This window comes from Cherax quadricarinatus, chromosome 37 (genome assembly GCF_038502225.1).
Source record: "Cherax quadricarinatus isolate ZL_2023a chromosome 37, ASM3850222v1, whole genome shotgun sequence".
NCBI lineage: Eukaryota > Metazoa > Arthropoda > Malacostraca > Decapoda > Parastacidae > Cherax > Cherax quadricarinatus.
Window position 1 is genome coordinate 15,784,959 of NC_091328.1, and position 25,046 is coordinate 15,810,004.

General features: G+C 41.3%; 1 protein-coding gene across 1 annotated transcript in view; it reads left to right on the forward strand.

The window, feature by feature from the left end:
- The window catches only part of LOC128704202 (uncharacterized), a 396,156-nt gene that overhangs the window by 249,298 nt on the left and 121,812 nt on the right, over nucleotides 1-25,046 (forward strand). Inside the window, exons 26-27 of the mRNA XM_070091735.1 lie at nucleotides 3,488-5,343; nucleotides 5,737-5,865. Coding sequence (XP_069947836.1) covers nucleotides 3,488-5,343; nucleotides 5,737-5,865 — 1,985 coding nt within the window. The remainder of the gene's footprint in view (nucleotides 1-3,487; nucleotides 5,344-5,736; nucleotides 5,866-25,046) is intronic.

The window sequence follows — 25,046 nt, forward strand, 5'->3', positions numbered from 1 at the left end:
AACAAATCCATTGAATCCTCCACCTTCCCTACAGTACTCAAAATAGCAAGGGTCACCCCGATCCACAAAGGAGGAGACCAAACAGAGTTGAATAACTATAGGCCAATATCCAACTTACACCCTCTCTCAAAAATCTTCGAAAAATTAATTCATAAACGAATCTACTCCTACCTTATCTCCCAAAACATACTCAACCCCTGCCAATTTGGATTCAGGCCTAATAAAAATACTAATGATGCTATTATACACATGCTAGAACATATATACACTGCAATAGAGAAAAAAGAAGTCCCACTGGGGATCTTCATTGACTTACGTAAAGCTTTTGATACAGTTGACCATGACTTGCTCCACGTAAAATTGTCACACTATGGTATAAGAGGGCACTCCCTCAACTACCTCAAGTCATACCTCAGCAACAGAAGCCAATATGTGTACGCAAATGGGGCAAACTCTTCTGCGCAACCAATTACAGTTGGTGTCCCACAGGGAAGTGTCCTTGGCCCTCTTCTCTTTCTCCTATACATAAATGACCTTCCAAATGCTTCGCAATTACTCAAACCCACACTATTTGCAGATGACACTACATACGTCTTCTCTCACCCGAGCCCAGTCACGCTAGCCAATACTGTAAATACCGAATTACAGAAAGTATCTACCTGGATGAGGACTAACAAACTTACACTAAACATTGACAAAACCTACTTCATTCAATTTGGTAACAGAGCTACAGATGTCCTTCTTAACATAATGATAAACGGATCACCTATCACAAAACTAACAGAGGGAAAATTCTTAGGAATCCACCTTGATAATAGACTCAAATTTCATACACATATACAACAAATTTCTAAGAAAATTTCCAAGACTGTAGGCATACTATCAAAGATGCGGTACTATGTTCCACAGTCAGCCCTCCTGGCCCTATATCACTCTCTTATTTACCCCTATCTCACCTACGGAATTTGTGCATGGGGCTCAACAACAATTAACCATCTCAGACCACTAATTACCCAACAAAAGGCTGCAGTTAGAATGATAACAAATTCTCACTACAGGCAGCACACTCCACCAATATTCAATACACTAAACCTACTCACCATACAAAACATCCATACTTATTACTGCACCTATTACATACATAGAACACTTAACTCTGATATTAACCCTCCCCTCAAACATCTCCTTGCCAACCTCAACAGAACACATGACCATAACACAAGGCACAGATCACTCTTTGATGTTCCTCGTGTCCATCTCACACTATGCAAAAACTCAATGCACATAAAAGGCCCTAAAATCTGGAATTCATTACCTGTAAATATAAAAGAAACACTACCTGTTTATAAATTCAAGTCTCTTCTCAAAGATCACTTACTCACCCAAAACCAAATAAATACTGAATAACTGAACCTTATAAACTGTATATCTTAAATGTTTCTCACAATTATATCACATAAATGTTAAACCTAAAACCCAATCTAACTTTATTATTTTTTAAATACACTACCTAACAGAATCCTTCATATGACTGAATGTACAACAATGCAAGCAACCATATGACCTGTCTTTGTAATACTCACTTGTGCTTTATAGTAATCTGTTTTCATTAATGTTTTATCACTGATTTCATCATTGCTTAGTTAATCTTAAGTTAATTTTAAGCCAGCCCGTAATGCTATGCATAGTATAAGTGGCTTTGGCATGCTGCTCTTATCTGTATTTTTTTGTACCTCTGTATGTGTGCTCAAATTGGAAATAAATAAATAAATAAAGTATAGACCACTACAAATATTAACCCTGAGCTAAATCAATTCCCGGAGATCACGTAGACATAGCACTAGAAAAAAAATCTCTGTCTGTTATTCCATGTGTATGATTCAATCAGAGTAAACACTTTATGCAAATCAAAGGACCCAGAAGTTGGAGCAACTTTCCTCAAGGATAAAAGAAACTGTATCTTCCAGTAGCTTCAAAAGCACTCGGAATACATTTCTCTAACTTAATGTAATTATTCTGTAATGATCGTAAACATTTATGATGATAGTTGTATTTTACATTGCTAACTTAATAGCTACCTCCACATTGTAATCTAAATCACACTGCTTATAGAAATTAGTGTTCATGCTGAATCGTCACATAATTAAAATTACACATTACTCTATTATTATTAACTACATACACATACACAGTTACTTTTTGCTGATGATACTGTGCTTATGGGAGATTCTAAAGAAAAATTGCAAAGGTTAGTGGATGAGTTTGAGAATGTGTGTAAAGGTAGAAAGTTGAAAGTGAACATAGAAAAGAGTAAGGTGATGAGGGTATCAAATGATTTAGATAAAGAAAAATTGGATATCAAATTGGGGAGGAGGAGTATGGAAGAAGTGAATGTTTTCAGATACTTAGGAGTTGACGTGTCAGCGGATGGATTTATGAAGGATGAGGTTAATCATAGAATTGATGAGGGAAAAAAGGTGAGTGGTGCGTTGAGGTATATGTGGAGTCAAAAAACGTTATCTATGGAGGCAAAGAAGGGAATGTATGAAAGTATAGTAGTACCAACACTCTTATATGGATGTGAAGCTTGGGTGGTAAATGCAGCAGCGAGGAGACGGTTGGAGGCAGTGGAGATGTCCTGTCTAAGGGCAATGTGTGGTGTAAATATTATGCAGAAAATTCGGAGTGTGGAAATTAGGAGAAGGTGTGGAGTTAATAAAAGCATTAGTCAGAGGGCAGAAGAGGGGTTGTTGAGGTGGTTTGGTCATTTAGAGAGAATGGATCAAAGTAGAATGACATGGAAAGCATATAAATCTATAGGGGAAGGAAAGAGGGGTAGGGGTCGTCCTCGAAAGGGTTGGAAAGAGGGGGTAAAGGAGGTTTTGTGGGTGAGGGGCTTGGACTTCCAGCAAGCGTGCATGAGCGTGTTAGATAGGAGTGAATGGAGACGAATGATACTTGGGACCTGACGATCTGTTGGAGTGTGAGCAGGGTAATATTTAGTGAAGGGATTCAGGGAAACCGGTTATTTTCATATAGTCGGACTTGAGTCCTGGAAATGGGAAGTACAATGCCTGCACTTTAAAGGAGGGGTTTGGGATATTGGCAGTTTGGAGGGATATGTTGTGTATCTCTATACGTATATGCTTCTAAGCTGTTGTATTCTGAGCACCTCTGCAAAAGCAGTGATAATGTGTGAGTGTGGTGAAAGTGTTGAATGATGATGAAAGTATTTTCTTTTTGGGGATTTTCTTTCTTTTTTTTGGGTCACCCTGCCTCGGTGGGAGACGGCCGACTTGTTGAAAAAAAAAAAAAAAAAAAAAAATACAGTAATGCAAAAGTACTAGTTTTAGTCTTTTTAAAATGCTTCTCATAAGAAGGAGCTTTCTTGAGAATGTACTGATTGATGTAATCCCAGAGCTTAATCATCACCCTCTAATTCTTGGAAATCAAATTTGATTTGATTATACAATTCTTTTGATTACAGGTGTGTGTAAATGAGGAAGGATCATTCTCGTGCTCCTGCTTTCCTGGCTATGAGTTGGAGGATGACTTCCATTGCAGTGATGTAGATGAGTGTCACCTACAGTTGTCTGAGTGCCAACATGAGTGTCTCAATCTTCCAGGGAGTTATGACTGCCTCTGTCACGATGGCTTTGAGCTCACTTTAGATAACCACACCTGTATTGATATTGATGAGTGTGGGGCTGACAATGGGTGCTCTCATTTCTGCACCAATCACAATGGCTCATACACGTGTCACTGCCCACCTGGGCTAACACTCCATTCTGATGAACATGCCTGTCATGATATTGATGAATGTCAAGGAAAAAATGGTGGCTGTACACACACATGCTCCAATTTTGAGGGTGGCTATGAATGCATCTGCCCTGAAGGCTTGCAGCCCCTAAAGGAAGGAAGTGCCTTTGAGAAACTCCATGTTTGTGTTGATATAGATGAATGCCTTGATGATAATGGAAATTGTACTCACCAGTGCCACAATTTTGAGGGTGGATATGAGTGCACATGCCCTTCAGGTTTCACTTCTAAAAGAAATAAGGAATCAGAAAATTATGATGAATGTGTTGATGTTAATGAATGCCTAGTGGATAATGGGAGATGTAGCCATTATTGTGTAAATACTGAAGGTGGCATGGAGTGTCAGTGCCCAAAGGGAATGAAACTCACTGAGAGAGTAGGAAACAATACCTTGGATTCTGAATGTCAAGACATAGATGAGTGCCTGAAAGAAAATGGTGGGTGCAGTCATTTATGCATCAATCTTCAAGGCACTTATGAGTGTGAGTGCCCTGATGGCTGGCAGCTTGAGATACCCGATGATTATTTTAGTTATTTTGATGAGGAGATTCCAAACTTTGATGTTTTCAATGATGTTGTGTGGAGGAAGTGTGTTGACATAGATGAATGTGATGAAGACAATGGGGGATGCAGCCATATATGTGTTAATGACAATGGAGGACACAGATGCACTTGCCCTCAAGGTTATTTTCTGGGAAAAGATAACCTTACATGTCATGATATTAATGAATGTAATATTGAACGTGGAGGGTGTTCACATCAATGTACTAACACTGACGGATCCTTCAAATGTTCATGTCCCACTGGATTCAGGTTGGTAGATGTCACAAGATGCCTTGATGTAGATGAATGTTTAAGTGGCAATGGTGGGTGTTCATACAAGTGTGTAAATCAAGTTGGAAGCTACCATTGTTCTTGTCCTCCCGGACTTTTGCTTGAAGATGACAATTCAACATGTGCAGATGTAAATGAATGTGGCAAAGACAACGGTGGCTGCTCACATACCTGCCACAACCTTCATGGCCGATACACTTGCAGCTGCCCACCTGGATTCAGACTGGCAAATGATGGCCACAACTGTGAAGATGAAAACGAATGTAGATCAAATAATGGTGGATGTTCTCATAAGTGCATCAATAAAGAAGGATCCTACAAGTGCATATGTCCATCTGGACTTAAAATGGCTGTAGATGGTCTTACTTGCCTTGATGTAGATGAATGTGGTATGAATAATGGTGGGTGCTCTCATCAGTGTGCCAACCATGAAGCTCATTATACCTGTCTTTGCCCTACTGGCTTTACCCTGGCTTCTGATGAGCATACTTGCATAGATATAAATGAATGTGATCTTGAAAATGGTGGCTGCAGTTACAAGTGTGTCAATACAGAGGGAGGATATAAGTGCCATTGCTCATTGGGCATGGAACTTGGGAAAGATGGACATATTTGTCACGATATTGATGAGTGTGCCAACAATAATGGTGGTTGTAAAGGCCATTGCCATAACACAAGAGGATCATACAGGTAAACATGACAAAATATTCTATTTGTATATTTGTTTCATCAAGTTTGCATTCAAAAACTCGGTTTCAAAAATTCACAAATAATCCACACGTATGTCAAGAAAGTTAGTATGTCATTTCAGTAAATCCTGGTCAAGTTGCAACTGACAGAATATTGTTTTAACTTTTTTTCATGTGTATGGCTCATTTCATGTATTGTGACTTTTATTCTGCAATTTTAAAAATTCATTAAGAGGCTGTTATCTGATGTATAGTGTATTAAACTGCTCTTGCCTAAAACAGTGTAATTTGGCTATAGAGAAAATTAATACTGGGTATGAAATTTTTTGATGCATTACAATGTGATTTTTTTTGGGTATGCATGTATAATTACCAGGTATCATTACTTTGTCAGGTGTGAGTGTCAAATTGGCTATCAGCTAGGAGTGGACGGAACTACCTGTGAGGATATAGATGAGTGCTCTCTTGCTAATGCTGGCTGTTCTCATGGCTGCACCAACACCAAAGGATCCTTTATTTGCACGTGAGTTATTCTTATTTATTTATTTTTTTTTTTTATTATCACACTGGCCGATTCCCACCAAGGCAGGGTGGCCCGAAAAAGAAAAACTTTCACCATCATTCACTCCATCACTGTCTTGCCAGAAGGGTGCTTTACACTACAGTTTTTAAACTGCAACATTAACACCCCTCCTTCAGAGTGCAGGCACTGTACTTCCCATCTCCAGGACTCAAGTCCGGCCTGCCGGTTTCCCTGAACCCCTTCATAAATGTTACTTTGCTCACACTCCAACAGCACGTCAAGTATTAAAAACCATTTGTCTCCATTCACTCCTATCAAACACGCTCACGCATACCTGCTGGAAGTCCAAGCCCCTCGCACACAAAACCTCCTTTACCCCCTCTCTCCAACCTTTCCTAGGCCGACCCCTACCCCGCCTTCCTTCCACTACAGACTGATACACTCTTGAAGTCATTCTGTTTCGCTCCATTCTCTCTACATGTCCGAACCACCTCAACAACCCTTCCTCAGCCCTCTGGACAACAGTTTTGGTAATCCAGATGTCCTGTATACGTGACAACACTTGATCAATTTTTTTTTCTACATAGCACTGAACTGTGCTCTTTACCATGTGAGGCCAGGCAGTTTTAAAAATTGCATGCCCACTCTGGATATTATATACAGGGAGGAATTTCATACCTGGAGTATACTTGGAGGGGGGTTTTGGGGATCAACACTTCCACAACCCACGACCTGGTCTTTGACCAGTTCTTGTGGTGGATCAGGGCCTGATCAACCAGACTTGTTAGTGCTGGCTGCATGTAAACCGGCATACGAACCACAGTCCGGTTGGTCAGGTACTGACTTTATGTGCCTGTCCAGCTCCTTGAAGACAGCCAGGGATCTGTTGGTAATCCCCTTTATGTATGCTGGGAAGCAGCTGAGCAACATTGGGCCCCTGACACTTTGTGTTGTCTCTTAGCGTATTTGTGGCACCCCTGCTTTTCATTGAAAGTGTTACATCTCCAGCCAAGTTTTTTTTGCTTTTGTAGGGAGTGATTTTTGTGTGCAGATTTGGGACTAGTCCCTCTACGATTTTCCAGGTGTAGTATAAATTATTTTATACTACACCTGTAGTATAAATACCTACCCAAAACAATACATCCTTACACCCAATTGTAGCATTCTCATACTGTTAACTACTTTCAACAACTCGCAATGTTATATTCCCATAATTTAATTTCAATATTCATTAATGAAACTATTGAAATTAGAATAAAATTACTGTCTGCTATAAAAAAAAGAAGTATAACTTAAACTATGATCAATTCCTTTAGTATTAAGTAGTATGTAAGCCATTAAATTAAGTTTGCCCATAATGCCTAGGCATGATAGTGACTCTCTTTGCACTGCACCCCATTATTGTAATTTCATAATCTCAATGTAACCTTGCAAAGAAATGAACTTGTTTGTTTTATCTGTCTCGCTTGCATTCCTGGGAGTATGACTCAAGGGACTTCAACCATTCCCTTTATTGTACTTATACATGCTGTGAAAGTTCTCTGTATATTCTCAGGGTCTGCAATTTTACCTGTTGAAAGGGGCCATTAGTGTAGAGCAGTATTCCAGCCTAGATAGAACAAGCAGTTTGAGGTGAATCATCATGAGCTTGGCATCTCTAGTTTTGAAGGTTCTCTTTATCCATCCTATCATTTTCCTAGCAGATGTGGTAGATACATTATTGTGATCTTTGAAAGTGATATTTTCTGATATTATGACTCCCAGGTCCTTCACATTAGTTTTTTGCTTTATTGTATGGTTGGAATTTGTTTTGTATTCCGATAGTTTTTATTTCCTCGAGTTTTCCATAGTGTAGTTATTAAAATTTGTCTTCATTGAACTACATACAGTGGACCCCCAGATAACGTAATTAATCCGTTCCAGAGAGCATGTTTTATACACAATCTGACTTAATCCAAATTAATTTTCCTCATAAGAAATAATGGAAATCCAATTAATCCGTTTCAGACACCCAAAAGTATTAAAAAAAAATTTCTACATGAAATATACAATTACCTACACAGAAAAGAGTGATACATGAAGAATAAAACAATAATAACATTACACTTACCTTTATTGAAGACATGGTGATGTATGGAAGATGGGAGGAGGGGAGAGGATGGAGGAGTTTACAGTTGTTTGGAAGGAGTATCCCACTCCATAAAGGTTTCAGATACCAAGTCCTTATCATGGGTTACTTCCCTCCTTTGTTTTTTAATGCCACTAGGACCAGCTTGAGAGTCACTGGACCCCTGTCGCTCAAAAAAGTTTTCCAGAGAGGTCTGTTTCTGGTGTGTTAGGAATTGTGTTGAGACACACACGATAGTCTTTCAATATGATGCTAATATCAGCTCTACAGCTTATTTATCTAGCACAATTCATCTAATATGGCATAATAAACAATATTAATAACAGAAAAATGACATATACTCTAGAATGAATAAAATACATCATTAAGTATGTCACGAGTGTTACTGTGTTGTTGTTGGGTGTATAAGGGCCACTGAGACAAGCCGTACATCGTGGTAGTGGAGGCGGCAGCAGCGGTAGAGACTAGAGACGGCGGTGTTGTCAGTCACCTTATATAACTCCAACAAAATTGGAGTAGTTAGGTTTGTGCTGTCCTTTTTCTATCGATTAATCGCTTAACTTACTTGCTACAGTTAGTACTACACTTTATTGCTGGCTGCTGCTATAGCCTTTATAGACTCCTGCTGCAGAATCACTGAAAAAGGCACATTCTCCCCTCTCTCTCAGCCCTTTACCAGAGGGCTGACTGGCACTACAAGCTTTCTTTGGGCCCATGGTGGCTTTTTTAGCAGTTACAAGCACTATAAAGAATGGAATAATACAAAATGTATTGTATGAATGCGTGGGATCCTCTTCACTGGCTGGTAAACAATGGCACACTGAGCAGCTCAGGCCCCGACACAAATGACTTGTACCGAGTTCAGTGACGTTCACCAAGCCAATATTTTGATGCAGAAACATTACTTATTCTGATTATTACTGATTCCAATGATGTCTTAATCCAGGGGTCCACTGTATTGTTTTCTGTGGCCAATTTAAAGATTTGGTTGATAACTATGTATTTGGAGATTTACAGTGTCTTCAGTGAATAACAAATGTTATGCAAATTCAAGTATCATCAGCAAAGCAGGACATGGGCTGTGGCTTACATATCTGTATATGTCAGATATGAGGATGAGGAACAGGATGGGAGAGAGTTCTGTACCTTGTGGAACAGAGCTTTTCACTTTAGCTGCCTCTGACTTTACTGTTTACTATTACTCTTTGTGTTCTATTTGTTAGGAAGTTATAGATCCATCTATCCACTTTTCCTGTTATTCCTTTATCATGCATGCATTTTGTGTGCTATTACACCATGATTGCACTTGTCAAAGGCTTTTGCAAAGTCTGTATATGCTACATCTGCATTTTGCTTGTCCTCCAGAGCATCGAAGACCCTGTCCAGTAGTTGAGAGGCAGGAGCGACCTGCTCTAAACCCGTGCTGCTCTGGGTATCTAAGTGGATGGCTATCTTGTTTCTGAGAACCCTTTATTTATTTATTTATTTTATTTATTTGAACATGATACATAGAAGTACAAAAAAATACAGTGGTTAAGTGTAACATGCCAAAGCCCCTTGTATGCAGAGCATTATGGGCAGGCTTAAAATTAACTTAAGATTAACTAAGCAATGATATATTCAGTGGTAAACATTATTGTAAACAGATAATAATTAAGCACAAATGAGTATTTCAAAGATTTTTGTGATGAGGGACATTATTGCTATTGGTCTGTAATTCTTTGCAATTGCTTTACTGCGACCTTTGTGGAGTGGGGCTATGTCTGTTTTTAGTGACTGTAGGATGACCCCCTGTGTCTATGCTCTCTTTCTTCATAGAATATTTAAGCCACATGAAAGGGGTTTCTTGTAGTTCTTGATGAACACAAAGTTCCACGAGTTTGGGCCTGGGGCAGAGTGCATAGGCATGTCATTTACTACTTTTTCAAAGTCCTGTGGTGTTAGGATAATATCAGAAATACTCAAATTAACTAAATTTTGAGTCTCGGTCATAAAAAATTAATTTAGATCCTCAACCCTTAGTCTGATTAACGGCTAGCTAAACACTAAGACATGTTGGGACTACAGTATTTCACTCATTTCTTTGCTATCATCTGTGTAAGTTCCATCTCGTCCAAGCATGGGTCCAATACTGGATGTGGTTTTTGCCCTAGTTTGGCATAATTTTTTTTTTTTTTTTAATTTCATTTATGGCTTTAAGTTCTTCCTTTGTTTCTTGTCTCCTGTATGATTCCAGAAGCTTAAGTTCAATATTTGCTATTTCTCTGACCAGTGCCTCCTTTTGTATTTCAGATATACTGGTCCCTTTCAGCAGCTCTGTGATTCTTCTCCTTCCCCTGTAAAGGGAGCATTTCTCTTTCTAATTTACATCTTCTCTTCTTTTTTTTTTTTTTAAAGGAATGTGCCATGAGCATACCTCAAGTGCCACAGAGTTAATTCTATATAGACAAAGATTCAGATCCATGTTGTTTAGGATATCTTCCCAACTTGTTTCATTTAGGACATGGCTGAATTAATCCCACTGTATGTTTTTGTTATTGAAGTTGTATTTAGTGAAGGCACCTTCATAACTGATCTTGCTGGTCAGGAGCCCTGTAATTCTATCATGTTGTGATCTGAGTGTATTGTCTTTGATAGTTATATTTCATACCAGGTCATCATTATTAGTGAAGATGAGGTCAGGTGTATTTTCCAGTGTTGTTGGCTCCACTATTTGCTGGCTTAGGGTGAATTTGTTGCCAAGATTTAATAGCTCATGTGTATGTGAATTTTCATCTGAACTGCCTCCTGGGGTTATATCTGCCAAAACATTATTTGCTACATTCCTCCATTTTAGGTGTCTTAAGTTGAAATCACTCGGCAGCAAAACATTTGCAGCAGGAGTTGGGAGATTTTTCCAGACAGTAGTCAGTTTTCAAAAGATGTTTCTTGAATTGTTGGGAAGTTGCATTAGGAGGCTTGTATACAACCACAATGACAAAGTTTTGGTTTTAAATCTTTACTGCCAAAACTTCAACTACATCATTTGTAGTGTTTAGTAATTATGAGCAAATGAGCGACTCTGACATACAGGCCAGCCTCCCTTTGTTGCCTGTATTTTCTGTCGCATCTGAATAAGTTATATCCTGGGATCCATATTTCATCATCAAAGTGATGATCCTTTGTCATTCTCTGAAATCAGATCTTACTCCCAAATCAATATTATATCATAGTGACTATCTGTCCATTGAACTTTGTTCACCATTACTTAATTTAGTCCCTTGTATATTTTCTCCTTTATTTTAGCTTTATATAACTACCATAGTTCATATATTCACAATTGTTAAAATAATCAAGGTGCTATTCTCAGTTGCTAAAGTGTAATAAGTTCACTATTTTGCCATTATAATATATCATAGTGATTATCTGTCTATTGAACTTTGTTTACCTTTACTTAATTTAGTCCCTTATATATTTTCTCCCTTATTTTAGTTTTAAATAACTACCTCAGTTCATACATTCACAATTGTTAAAATAATCAAAGTGCTATTCTCAAGAGCTAAAGTGTAACAAGTTCACTATTTTGCCATTAAAATACTCCTAGTGCTATAGACTACCTCAGGTGCTACTGATTTTACTTTTAATACATTCTTTTATTATTATATCCATTAGCTCCTTTATTTTAGCTGTAAATATCTACTGTAGTTCATAAACTCACTTGTTAAAATAATTAAGGTGCTATTAGATACTTAAGTGTATAACTGAATTATCAATTCTGTAATAATCCCTTTTTCTTTCAAATTTTTACAAGTTTTAGATTAATCATGGTGTCTTAGTCATAAGTCTAGTTGTAGATTCAATATAAATCTTATATCATTTTACTCAGAAAATCTAGTTTGTAAAATTACTCTCATCCTATGATTACAGGCAAAGATCCTGATGTAAACTTTTTACAAAATGAATTACACGAATCAACCAATAACTGTAATTACCACACAGCAGACCAAGCAAAGACATTACTCAGTGCAAACAATAACATAACCATCTTTAACTACAGTGTCAGATCCTTGAGCAAACATTATGATGACCTCACAGCATTACTCAGTTCCCTTCATTCCAATATATCAATCATCACACTCACGGAAACCTGGCTTAAGCCTGATATTACAGATTTCTATACCATTCCTGGCTACATGGCCATACACAAATGTATAACAGACCAGCAAGGGGGAGTAACAGCTATATACTATTCAAATCAACTCGAATGTATCAATAAATCTTGCACAAGGGATGAACATGGAGAATATATCATAGCCAGATTTAAATCAAAAGACCTGCAAAAACCCCTCACAGTTATAAACATCTACAGAATACCACAGTCAAACATTTATCACTTTAGTGAAAAACTAGGAAACATGATTACTGATGCACACATGAATAAAGACCTCCTACTACTAACAGGTGATTTCAACATAAACATACTACATGACCAGGACCCACAAGTAACCAAATTCACAAACACAATGAGTAACTGCCTGTTGCTACCAGCAATATCTAAACCTACAAGAATCTCCGAGACAAGCATCTCCTTAATAGACCACATCTGGACAAACACCATATCCCCTTTAAAATCAGGCATAATCACAGACAACACTACAGATCACTACCCAACCTTTCTCATAACTAATCTGGGCAAACTACCACAAGACGTTACTAAAGTAACCTTCAGACTACATAACGAGACAGCAGTTAACAACTTTATAGCAGCTATGAATAAAATCGATTGGCAAAATGAGCTTGAAACACATACAGATATGAATGAATGTATAAATAATTTTCTAAATAAAAGCCCAATGCCTCTATAACAGACATTGCCCCAGAAAAACTAAACAGATCACAGCAAAGAGACTGAATAATCCCTGGCTAACACCAAGCATCCTCAAATCTATTAACACAAAGCACAAATATGAAAAACAGTATAGAATGGGTCAAATAACTAGAGAACAGTTGAAAAATTACTCGTCAGCACTTACCAGCCTGATAAGAAGGTCAAAAAAAATTGTATTATGAAAATAGATTACATAACATCAAAGGTGATATGAAAAAAAACTGGAAAACTCTATCTGAAATTCTTGGAACTAGAACCTCTTCAAGGGGGGCTCCTTGGCGTGGTGAAGAGGCTCTTGGTCTGAGGAATTAGACCTGTCGGTCTTCTTCCTCAGACCGAACCTAATTACCCCCCAATCTCCCCTCCCCTATCCCATCCTCCCCTTTTTCCTTTCCTCCTCCTCCTCCCCACCCCTCCCTTTTGCCCTTCCTCTTTTCGGCCTTTGGGATTTCTCCCACAGGCGCGCTAGTTCATAGGTAGGGGAAAGGATACCGGGGTCCATCCCATTCCGTTGAGGTTCTTGGCGGTGGCGTAGTTTGCCGTGGAATCTGGATCGCCTGGGGATGTCCCGATCCCTCTCCTGTATCTCGGAGTAGCTTTGGGTGTCTTTCGGGCGACGGGTGTATCTCTGGAAGCCACCTTTCGGATTCCGGGGGTGGTGGCCGAAGGAGGTATGCTTTGTGGCGCATATCCGGCCGCCCTCTCTTTTGTCCACCTAGGTAGCTCGGCAGATGTGAGGTTGCTATCCCGGATTGTTAGTTTACTAGCATGATGGGTAGGGTATGGCACGGGTTCCATGCTGTATCTGCGCTACTTGCAGTGCTGAGGTCCTCTTGGGCACGGAGGGAGATTTCTGGCCCTTTCATTCCTCCTAGGAACTATCCCTCCCCGGTCCCCCCTTTTTTTTATTCTTTTTTTTATTTTTATTTTCTTTTCTTCTTTTTTTTTCTTAAAAACAAAAAGAAAGAAGTAACCTAACCATGGCAGCCCTAGTCCATGAACCTCCTACCCCCGGGCCCCTTCTTGATACCACACCCCGTTCTGACCCCGCCTTGTCTTTGGACCACTCTTCAGACACTCCTCATGCCTCTGTACCTCTTGCCGGTGCTGTTTCCTCACCCGCTTCAGGTACTGAGGCCTCGACTGACTCCTTCGATTTATCTGACCTTCGCTCTCCTCTGACTATGCTTCCGGCCTCTCCCTCTACGGTGCGGCAATTTTCAAATCGCCGACCCATTCCACGTTGGACCAACTCTGGTCCCACGCCTAAACACCAACGACAATTACCTGCTGATGATACTTCTCCACCTCGTTCTTCTCAGAAACGATCGACACGTCCTTCACTACCTTTCCACACTCAGTTTCAGACTGAACAATGGACTAAATTCTTCACTTTACGACTGACTTCCTCTACTGCCTATCTTTCTGACCACAGTATTGGCAAGGCACTCCTACGCCATGTTGGTAAAGATATTTCTTTTCATGCTCTTAAGAGCGGTACGCGCATCATCACCGTACAGAATGCTACCCAGGCTCATGAGCTCTCTCGTCTTTCCCATATCGATACTGTTCCTGTCACTCTTGAAAAACATCATTCCCTCAATTCTTGTAGTGGTACCGTCATTCTGCCCCATACCATAGTTCAACAAAATTTCCAGACATGTGGCACTGACATTCTTGAACAGCTGGAACTCCAAGATCTCCCAATCCTCAAGGTAGACACTTACATTCTTCCTGCCCGCGGGCAGAGACGATACCCTAGCAATGTGGCTCGTTTAACTTTTGACAGCCGAGAACTCCCATCCTCAGTTTATATAGCAGGACATCGGTTACAAGTCCGAAAGGTGATCCCTACACCACAACAGTGTAGAAATTGCTGGCAATTTGGCCATCCAGCGAAATATTGCAGATCTATCGCCGAATGCCCAGTCTGTGGTGCCGATGACCATTCTCATAGGTCTTGCAATCGATCTCCCTCTTGCCTTAACTGTCATGAGGCTCACCCTTCGTACTCTCTCCGTTGTCAAGTCTATTTAAACAAGCGGGAAATCCGTTACCTCAAAGAGACAGAAGGTCTCCCTTATGCCATGGCAGTTTCTCATCGCCGCCTCCAAGGGAGACTCCCACGTGTTTCTTATTCCCATGTTTCAAAACGTCCCCCCACTTCTGGTATCCCATCTTCTACACCCACCTCTGTGGTTACCTCAACCATAGTCACTCCTGTATCTAATCCTTTTGCTGTCCTCGGCTCAGACGTCCCTACTACAACGCCTTAGTCTGATCTCGCTTCTTCGTGTTCTCTCTCACAAGCCTCAGTAACGACGAGATCTCGTATGACACCTCCTCCTAATTGTCCCTCTACTTCTCAAAAGTCAAAAAAAGGTCCGTTAACACCTCCTACCCATCTTCCACTTCCTCATTTTACCCTCCCTGTCTCTGTCCCTGGTTCTCCCCCTCTCACTGGCTCTGTTACAAGTGTAGAGGTTCACCCTCCTCCTCGTACTGTACCTTCCTCCCCTGTTCCCTCCCAGGTTTCTGCCTCTTCTGTCCCCTTCCACGCTTCTCCAGTTCCCTCCACCCTTTCGCCCCCCCCTACCTTGATACAGTCCAATACAGTTCCAATCTTTACTCATCCTCCCCCTACCATTTCCAATATTGTCTCCCATACGACGTCTCTGAATTCCGAAACACTTGAAGCAATCTCTGACTATATTGCAGAGACCAAACCATCAATGGACACTGATCCACCCTCCGCTCCTTCTCTCTCCTCTCCTCCATCTGCGCAACTCCTTTCTTCACAGCGCACCGTTCCTTCGCTGCTTGAACGTTTTCCACTGCCTCCGCATGTGGACTTTTCTAACCCCTCTAGTCCGTAGGAACCCTTACCTGCGGATTTCAAGTATCTTTATCATTGCCAATCATGGCCTATTTACAGTGGAATATATGCGGGCTCAGGGGTAATCGGAGTGAGCTTCAGATGTTACTCTCCCAGTTTGCCCCTGTTGGTGTTTGCTTACAGGAACCAAAATTACACTCTGCTGTTATCTCTCCCATCTCAGGCTATAATTTATTGTATTCTTCAGATCCTTTTCCTGATGGGACCTTTAATGAAAGTGCCCTTCTTCTACGCACTGATATTCCGTACCATCAGCTATTTGTTCATACTTCGCTGCATTACACAGCAGCCCGTATCCACTTGTATAGGTGGTATACGCTTTGTTCTTTATATCTCTCTCCTTCTCGGGCATTATCTATTCCGGATATTGCCTTTCTTGTTTTGTCATTACCGCCACCGATTCTGTTACTTGATGATTTTAATGCCCACCATTTCCTCTGGGGGGGGTCTCACTGTGATTCCCGTGGAATTCAGTTAGAGGCTTTTCTTGCCACCCACCCCCTCCATGTTTTAAATACAGGTACTCACACCCATTTTGATCCTCGGACTCATACTCTCTCTTGCATCGATCTCTCAGTCTGCTCTTCCTCAACCGCATTAGACTTCACTTGGTCTGTTCTCCCGGACTTACATGACAGCGATCATTTCCCAATCATTCTTACTTCCCCTTCATATTCACCACCTCTTCGCATCCCACGCTGGCAATTTGATCGGGCAAATTGGAACCTTTACTCACACCTAACTGTTTTTAGAGAGGTTCCTTCTTCGTCCTCCATCGATGAGCTTTTACACCTCTTCTCGTCCTCCGTTTTAACTGCAGCTTCTCATTCTATACCCCAAACTTCGGGCAGGCATTCTCAGAAATGCGTGCCTTGGTGGTCTCCTGCTTGTGCTCGTGCAGTACGTTTGAAACGTGCTGCATGGGGCAGGTACCGGTACAATAGAACCACAGAGAGACTCCTTGATTTTAAACAGAAGCGTGCGATCGCTTGCTGTGTCATCCGTGACGCTAAACGCACTTGCTGGCGAGATTATGTCTCCACCATCACCTCTGCTTCCTCTATGAGTGCAGTCTGGAAAAAAGTACGAAAACTGAGTGGTAAATATTCTCTTGACCCGGCTCCTGTTCTGCGGGTTGCCGGTGTTGATATAGCAAACCCACTAGATGTTGCCAATGAAATTGGCAATCATCTGGTCCGTATTTCTCAGGGACTCCATCTATGCCCCTCATTTCTTTCCTCAAAGTCTGCCAGAGAGTTAGCACCCTTGGACTTTTCTTCTCTCAGAGAAGAACAGTATAATGTGCCTTTTACACTTCAAGAACTGGAGGCAACACTCTCAGCTTGCCGATCATCGGCAGCTGGGCCCGACGACATTCATATTCGTATGCTACAACATTTACATCAGTCAGCCCTTGCAGTCCTATTACGCCTTTACAATCTTATTTGGTCACAAGGAGTTCTTCCACAGCTGTGGAAATCCGCCATTGTTCTCCCTTTCCGCAAACCAGGCACTACGGGACATGGAACCTCCCACTATCGTCCCATTGCTCTTACCAGTGCAGTTTGCAAAGTAATGGAACGCCTAGTAAATAGACGTTTAGTGTGGTATTTAGAGACACATAACAGTCTCTCCACTCGTCAATATGGCTTTCGTAAGGGACGTTCTACCATAGACCCCTTACTACGCTTGGATACGTATGTTCGTAATGCCTTTGCGAATAACCACTCAGTTATTGCCATATTTTTTGACCTTGAGAAGGCATATGACACAACTTGGAGGTATAATATTTTAGCCCAAGCCCACTCCTTAGGCCTTCGAGGCAATCTACCATCCTTCCTTTAGAACTTTTTAACTGACAGGCATTTCCGTGTTCGGGTTAATAATGTGCTCTCCCCGGACTTTATCCAAGCTGAAGGTGTCCCCCAGGGATGTGTTCTGAGCACAACACTTTTTCTCCTTGCTATTAATGATTTGGCCTCTAGTCTTCCATCAAATATTTGGTCATCACTCTATGTTGATGACTTCGCTATTGCCTGTGCAGGCGCTGACTGTCACCTCATTACAGTTTCTCTCCAACATGCAGTCGACCGTGTTTCCAATTGGGCCACCACACGTGGGTTTAAATTTTCCAGCACTAAAACCCACCAAATTACTTTCACTAGACGCTCTGTCATCTCCGATCATCCTTTGTACCTCTATGGCTCCCGTATCCCTGAACGTGATACAGTCAAGTTTCTGGGCCTCCTCTTTGATCGTAGGTTATCCTGGAAACCTCACATTACCTCTCTGAAGGCAACTTGTCACAGCCGGCTGAACCTTCTTAAAACCCTTGCTCATCTTTCATGGGGAGCTGATCGTCGAACCCTCCTCCGCCTACATTCCACCCTTATTTTATCGAAACTTGATTATGGTGACCAGATCTATTCAGCGGCATCTCCTACTACTCTCTCTAGCCTTAACCCCATTCATCACCAAGGATTACGTTTATGCCTTGGTGCTTTTTGCTCTTCCCCTGTCGAGAGCCTCTATACAGAAGCGAACGTTCCATCCTTATCCGATCGCCGTGATGCCCATTGCCTGCGCTACTATGTACGCTCTCATGATCTCCACAATCCTTCCATTTATAGAATGGTCACTGATATTAGTAGACATTCTTTATTTGTTCGCCGCCCCTGTTTACTCCGTCCCTTCTCTCTTTGCCTTCATTCGCTCTTGTCTTCTCTTCAACTGCCACCTTTCTATGTACATGTAGCATCTCACTTTTCCCTACCCCCCTGGGAAGTTCCAGCTGTTCGAGTCTGTTCTTTCTCCCTCCCTTCCTCGAAAGCCCAACTGTCTACGGTCGCTTCCCGCTCTCTTTTTCTTGACCACTTTCACTCTCATTCTCATGCCATTGCCGTGTACACAGATGGCTCTAAGTCTTCTGATGGCGTAGGATTCGCAGCAGTGTTTCCGGACAGCGTCGTACAAGGGCATTTACTATCTTCGGCTAGTATTTTTACTGCTGAATTGTATGCCATCCTTACAGCACTTATCCGTATTGCATCTATGCCTGTGTCATCATTTGTGGTTTTCTCAGACTCCCTTAGTGCTTTACAGGTTATACAAAAATTTGATACACCTCACCCCTTAGTCCTCCGTATCCAACTTTGGCTACGCCGCATCTTTACCAAGCATAAAGATATTGTTTTTTGTTGGGTCCCTGGTCATGTTGACGTACAGGGCAATGAACAGGCAGACACTGCTGCGCGGTCAGCAGTACATGACCTACCAGTTTCATGCCATTCCATTTACGGACTATTTTGCTGCAATATCTTCCCACCTTCACACCCGTTGGCAACAACGTTGGTCTACTATGCTCAGCAACAAACTTCAATCTATTAAACCGAGTATAGGTTACTGGCCGTCTTCTTATCACCAGTGTCGAGGTTGGGAGACTACTCTCTCCCGTCTTCGCATTGGCCATACTATAAGTTTCTTCTCTATAAGGATTACAATGCTGAGTTTACAGAAATTTGGTTATTGTTTGGTTTACATGTAGTAAAATTGTGATTACAGAGTGTACCACTAGAACGCTTAGCATGGCTAGGCATTTTGGGCATACTTAGTTTTATTCTTAATTGTAAAATATTACAAATTATGAGGTAAGTTGGTATTATGGCTAAGTGACTAAATACTAGTTTGTGAGTTTAGCAATGTGAATGCTTTTGTTTTGGCACAGTACATAGTTTCAGTATTGGAGTATCACAGGATTCATTGTTTTAAGACTGAGATTAATATTTCTGTTTATGGTCAAATGAGTGAGTGTAAGTGTGAACCACCAGGTGGTATTCGTGTAGTTAGTTGACGGGGTGTATCAGGGAGATAAGATGTTTTCTAATGGTAGTTTTGAAGGTGATGAATGTGTCTGCAGTTCTAGAGTTCTCAGGTAGGGTATTCCAGATTTTAGGGCCTTTGACATACATTGAATTTTTGTAAAGGTTTAGTCGGACACGGGGAATGTCGTAGAGATGTTTGTGTCTGGTGTTATGCCTGTGGGTTCTGTCACAACTATCAAGAAAGCATTTTAGATCAAGGTTGATATTAGAGTTTAAGGCCCTGTAGATGTAGATTGCACAGTAGTAAGTGTGGATGTACTGAACTGGGAGTAAGTTTAGATCTATGAAGAGTGGGGGGGTGTGTTGCCAGGGATGGGATTTAGTGATTATTCTTACTGCAGCTTTTTGTTGGGTTATTATTGGCTTTAGGTGTGTTGCTGCAGTTGATCCCCAAGCACAAATAGCATAGGTGAGGTATGGATAAATAAGTGAGTGGTATAGTGTGAGAAGGGCATTTTGCGGCACGTAGTATCGTAACTTGGAGAGGATCCCAACCGTTTTGGATACTTTTTTGGCTATATGCTGGATATGGGTGCTGAAATTCAGGTTGTTGTCAAGGTATAAGCCTAGGAATTTTCCCCCATTATTTCTGGTAATTAGAGTGTTGTCAATCTTAATGTTAATTTGTGCATCTCCTGCTCTGCTACCAAACATAATATAGTAGGTTTTGTCAGTGTTAAGCGTAAGTTTATTGGCTGTCATCCAAGTCGATATTTTAATCAGCTCCTCATTCACAATGGTGTTGAGGGTGGCAAGATTAGGGTGAGAGATGACATAAGTCGTGTCATCAGCAAAGAGAATGGGTTTCAGGTGTTGGGATACGTTTGGAAGGTCATTGATGTATATGAGGAAGAGCAGGGGACCAAGGACACTTCCCTGCGGAACTCCAGTATCAAGTGGCCGTGTTGCTGATGCTGTGTCTTTAATGGTGACGTACTGATACCTATTAGTAATGTAAGATTTGAAATGAGCATGCACATGGCCTCTTATACCGTAGTGATCAAGTTTGTGGAGTAGGATGTCTTGGCCTACTGTGTCAAAAGCTTTTATATCATTCTGGGTATCCACACATGTTAGTGTTATGCGGGTCTTGATTAGGTCATCACTGGGCTGCTGGGAACCTCAGGTAGAAGTAAAAATAGAGGACAAGGTTCCTGTTGCCGCTGCCGCTGCTCATGGATATCTCATGGAGAGGCGTCCTGCTCCTCTCTGTGAGAATTGCCAAGCTCCATTATCAGTCAGGCACATTCTGTTGGACTGCCCACTTTATCAACGAGCACGCAGAATTTACCTCTGTCGTCGTCTTCGCTCCGCTACTCTCTCTTTACCTTCCCTTCTCGCTGATGGACCCACCTTTCATCCGGACTCTCTCATTGACTTTTTGACAACAACTGACTTACTTCACAAATTCTGATACCTTCAGCCCTTTCTACTTCAATCTCTTGCTACCCTCTACCCCCGTAATATCCCCTGCCCCGCTGTTTTCTGTAACCTGCTGATCATCCCTCCTCCCTTCTGCCATCCAATGCCCTCGCTTCCTTCCTTACCCTGCAGCGCTGTATAGCCCTTGTGGCTTAGCGCTTCTTTTTGATTATAATAATAATAATTGGAACTAGAAAGTTATCCAAAAACAAAGCAATCAAACTAACAAAATCAGATGAACCCCTACTCACTCCAACCGAAACAGCAAACAGACTTAATGTTTTCTTCTCCACCATAGGAAAAAATCTAGCAAACAAAATACCAAGCACAAACGCCTGTCCATCAGACTACCTCATAGGAACCTACCCAAATACGCTATTCCTAGCTCCAACCAACCCCACTGAAGTTATGCTCATCATAAACACCCTTAAAAATAAGGCAAGAGACATAAACAACTTGCCTGCTTTTATTTACAAAAAATCTTCTCAAGTATTGTCACTAATTATTGCAATGCTCTTTAACAAATCCATTGAATCGTCTACCTTCCCAACAATCCTCAAAATAGTGAGGGTCACTCCGATCCATAAAGGAGGTGACCAAGCTGACTTGAGTAACTACATACCAATATCTAACTTACCACTGCTCTCTAAAATCTTTGAAAAATTAATTCACAGACGGATCTATTCCTACCTCATTTCACACAACATATTAAACCCTTGTCAGTTTGGATTCAGGAATAATAAAAGCACAAATGATGTTATACACATGCTAGAACTAATATATACTGCACTTGAAAAGAAAGAAGTCCCGCTGGGCATTTTCATTGATTTATGTAAAGCTTTTGATACAGTCGACCATGAACTACTATACTCCAAATTAATGCACTATGGTATCAGAGGCCACTCCCTCAACTACCTAAAGTCATACCTTAGTAACAGAACTCAATATGTGTATGCAAATGATGCAAACTCCTCCACCCAACCAATCACAGTAGGAGTCCCAAAAGGAAGCGTCTTTGGACCACTCCTCTTTCTCATCAACATCAATGATCTACCGAATGCATCACAGCTACTCAAACCCATATTATTTGCAGATGACACTACATGTGTATTTTCCCACCCAAATGCAGTCATACTAGCAAACACAGTCAATGCTGAATTACAGAAAATATCTGCCTGGATGATGACTAACAAACTTACCCTGAACACTGATAAAACCTATTTCATTCATTTTGGAAACAAAGCTGCAAATGATCCAATTAACATTATGCTAAATGGATCATTAGTCACAAGACTCACAGAGGGAAAATTCCTAGGTATCCACCTTGACAGTAACCTTAAGTTCCGGACACACATACAACAAATCACCAAGAAAATCTCCAAGACTGTAGGCATACTATCAAAGATAAGGTACTACGTTCCACAATCAGCTCTCCTGGCACTGTACCATTCACTCATATACCCTTATCTTACATATGGAATTTGTGCATGGGGATCAACAACATCCAATCACCTAAAACCCCTAATAACCCAGCAAAAGGCAGCAGTAAGAATGATAACAAATTCCCACTCCCGCCAGTATACTCCACCAATTTTCAAAAGTCTGATTCTGCTTACCATTAAGAACATCCATACTTATTCATGTGCCTACTACATTCACAGAACAATACACGCAAATATAAACCCCCACTCAAACTTTTCCTCACCAACCTAAATAGGACACATGACCACAACACAAGACACAGATCTCTTTTTGATATACCTCGTGTCCATATCACACTGTGTAAAAACTCTATGCACATACAGGGCCCCAAAATATGGAATTCATTACCAGAAGATATTAAAGTAACCCAGTCTGAAAATCAATTTAAGACTCTTCTCAAAAGCCACTTAATCACCCTAGACTAAATGCTAAATACTCACCTATGTACTCCCACATCATAACTGAAACAATCACATTGAAGCTTTATCCATTGTTGACAGGAATATAATTGAATCATTGTTTTTCACAAAAACATTTTAGAATATAAATATATCTTTGTATTATACAAATTTTGATTCATTTATAATTAATATTCTACTGTACAACTATGAAATAATTATTTTCCTACTGTACAACTATGATATACTACTCCTTAGTATTAAGTAGAATGTAAGCCAATAATGTTAAGTTGGCCCATAATGCCAAGGCATAATAGAGGCTATCTTTGCATTGCAACCCACTATTGTATATACACAATCTCAATGTACTGTTTGCAAAGACCACGGCCAGACTCATGGAACTCCGTGTTCATCAAGAACTGCAAGAAGCCCCTATCACGAGCCTTTTCCATCCTATGGAGAGGGAGCATGGACACGGGGGTCGTCCCACAGTTACTAAAAACAACAGACATAGCCCCACTCCACAAAGGGGGCAGTAAAGCAACAGCAAAGAACTACAGACCAATAGCACTAACATCCCATATCATAAAAATCTTTGAAAGGGTCCTAAGAAGCAAGATCACCACCCATCTAGAAACCCATCAGTTGCACAACCCAGGGCAACATGGGTTTAGAACAGGTCGCTCCTGTCTGTCTCAACTATTGGATCACTACGACAAGGTCCTAAATGCAGTAGAAGACAAAAAGAATGCAGATGTAATATATACAGACTTTGCAAAAGCCTTCGACAAGTGTGACCATGGCATAATAGCGCACAAAATGCGTGCTAAAGGAATAACAGGAAAAGTCGGTCGATGGATCTATAATTTCCTCACTAACAGAACACAGAGAGTAGTCGTCAACAGAGTAAAGTCCGAGGCAGCTACGGTGAAAAGCTCTGTTCCACAAGGCACAGTACTCGCTCCCATCTTGTTCCTCATCCTCATATCCGACATAGACAAGGATGTCAGCCACAGCACCGTGTCTTCCTTTGCAGATGACACCCGAATGTGCATGACAGTGTCTTCCATTGCAGACACTGCAAGGCTCCAGGCGGACATCAACCAAATCTTTCAGTGGGCTGCAGAAAACAATATGAAGTTCAACGATGAGAAATTTCAATTACTCAGATATGGTAAACATGAGGAAATTAAATCTTCATCAGAGTACAAAACAAATTCTGGCCACAAAATAGAGCGAAACACCAACGTCAAAGACCTGGGAGTGATCATGTCGGAGGATCTCACCTTCAAGGACCATAACATTGTATCAATCGCATCTGCTAGAAAAATGACAGGATGGATAATGAGAACCTTCAAAACTAGGGAGGCCAAGCCCATGATGACACTCTTCAGGTCACTTGTTCTATCTAGGCTGGAGTATTGCTGCACACTAACAGCACCTTTCAAGGCAGGTGAAATTGCCGGCCTAGAGAATGTACAGAGAACCTTCACGGCGCGCATAACGGAGATAAAACACCTCAATTACTGGGAGCGCTTGAGGTTCCTAAACCTGTATTCCCTGGAACGCAGGAGGGAGAGATACATGATTATATACACCTGGAAAATCCTAGAGGGACTAGTACCGAACTTGCACACGAAAATCACTCACTACAAAAGCAAAAGACTTGGCAGACGATGCACCATCCCCCCAATGAAAAGCAGGGGTGTCACTAGCACGTTAAGAGACCATATAATAAGTGTCAGTGGCCCGAGACTGTTCAACTGCCTCCCAGCACACATAAGGGGGATTACCAACAGACCCCTGGCAGTCTTCAAGCTGGCACTGGACAAGCACCTAAAGTCGGTTCCTGACCAGCCGGGCTGTGGCTCGTACGTTGGTTTGCGTGCAGCCAGCAGCAACAGCCTGGTTGATCAGGCTCTGATCCACCAGGAGGCCTGGTCACAGACCGGGCCGCGGGGGCGTTGACCCCCGGAACTCTCTCCAGGTAAACTCCAGGTAAAACACAACACTGTTCACTGTATCTCATCACCACACACACAACACTGTTCACTGTATCTCATCACCACACACAACACTGTTCATTGTATCTCATCACCACACACAC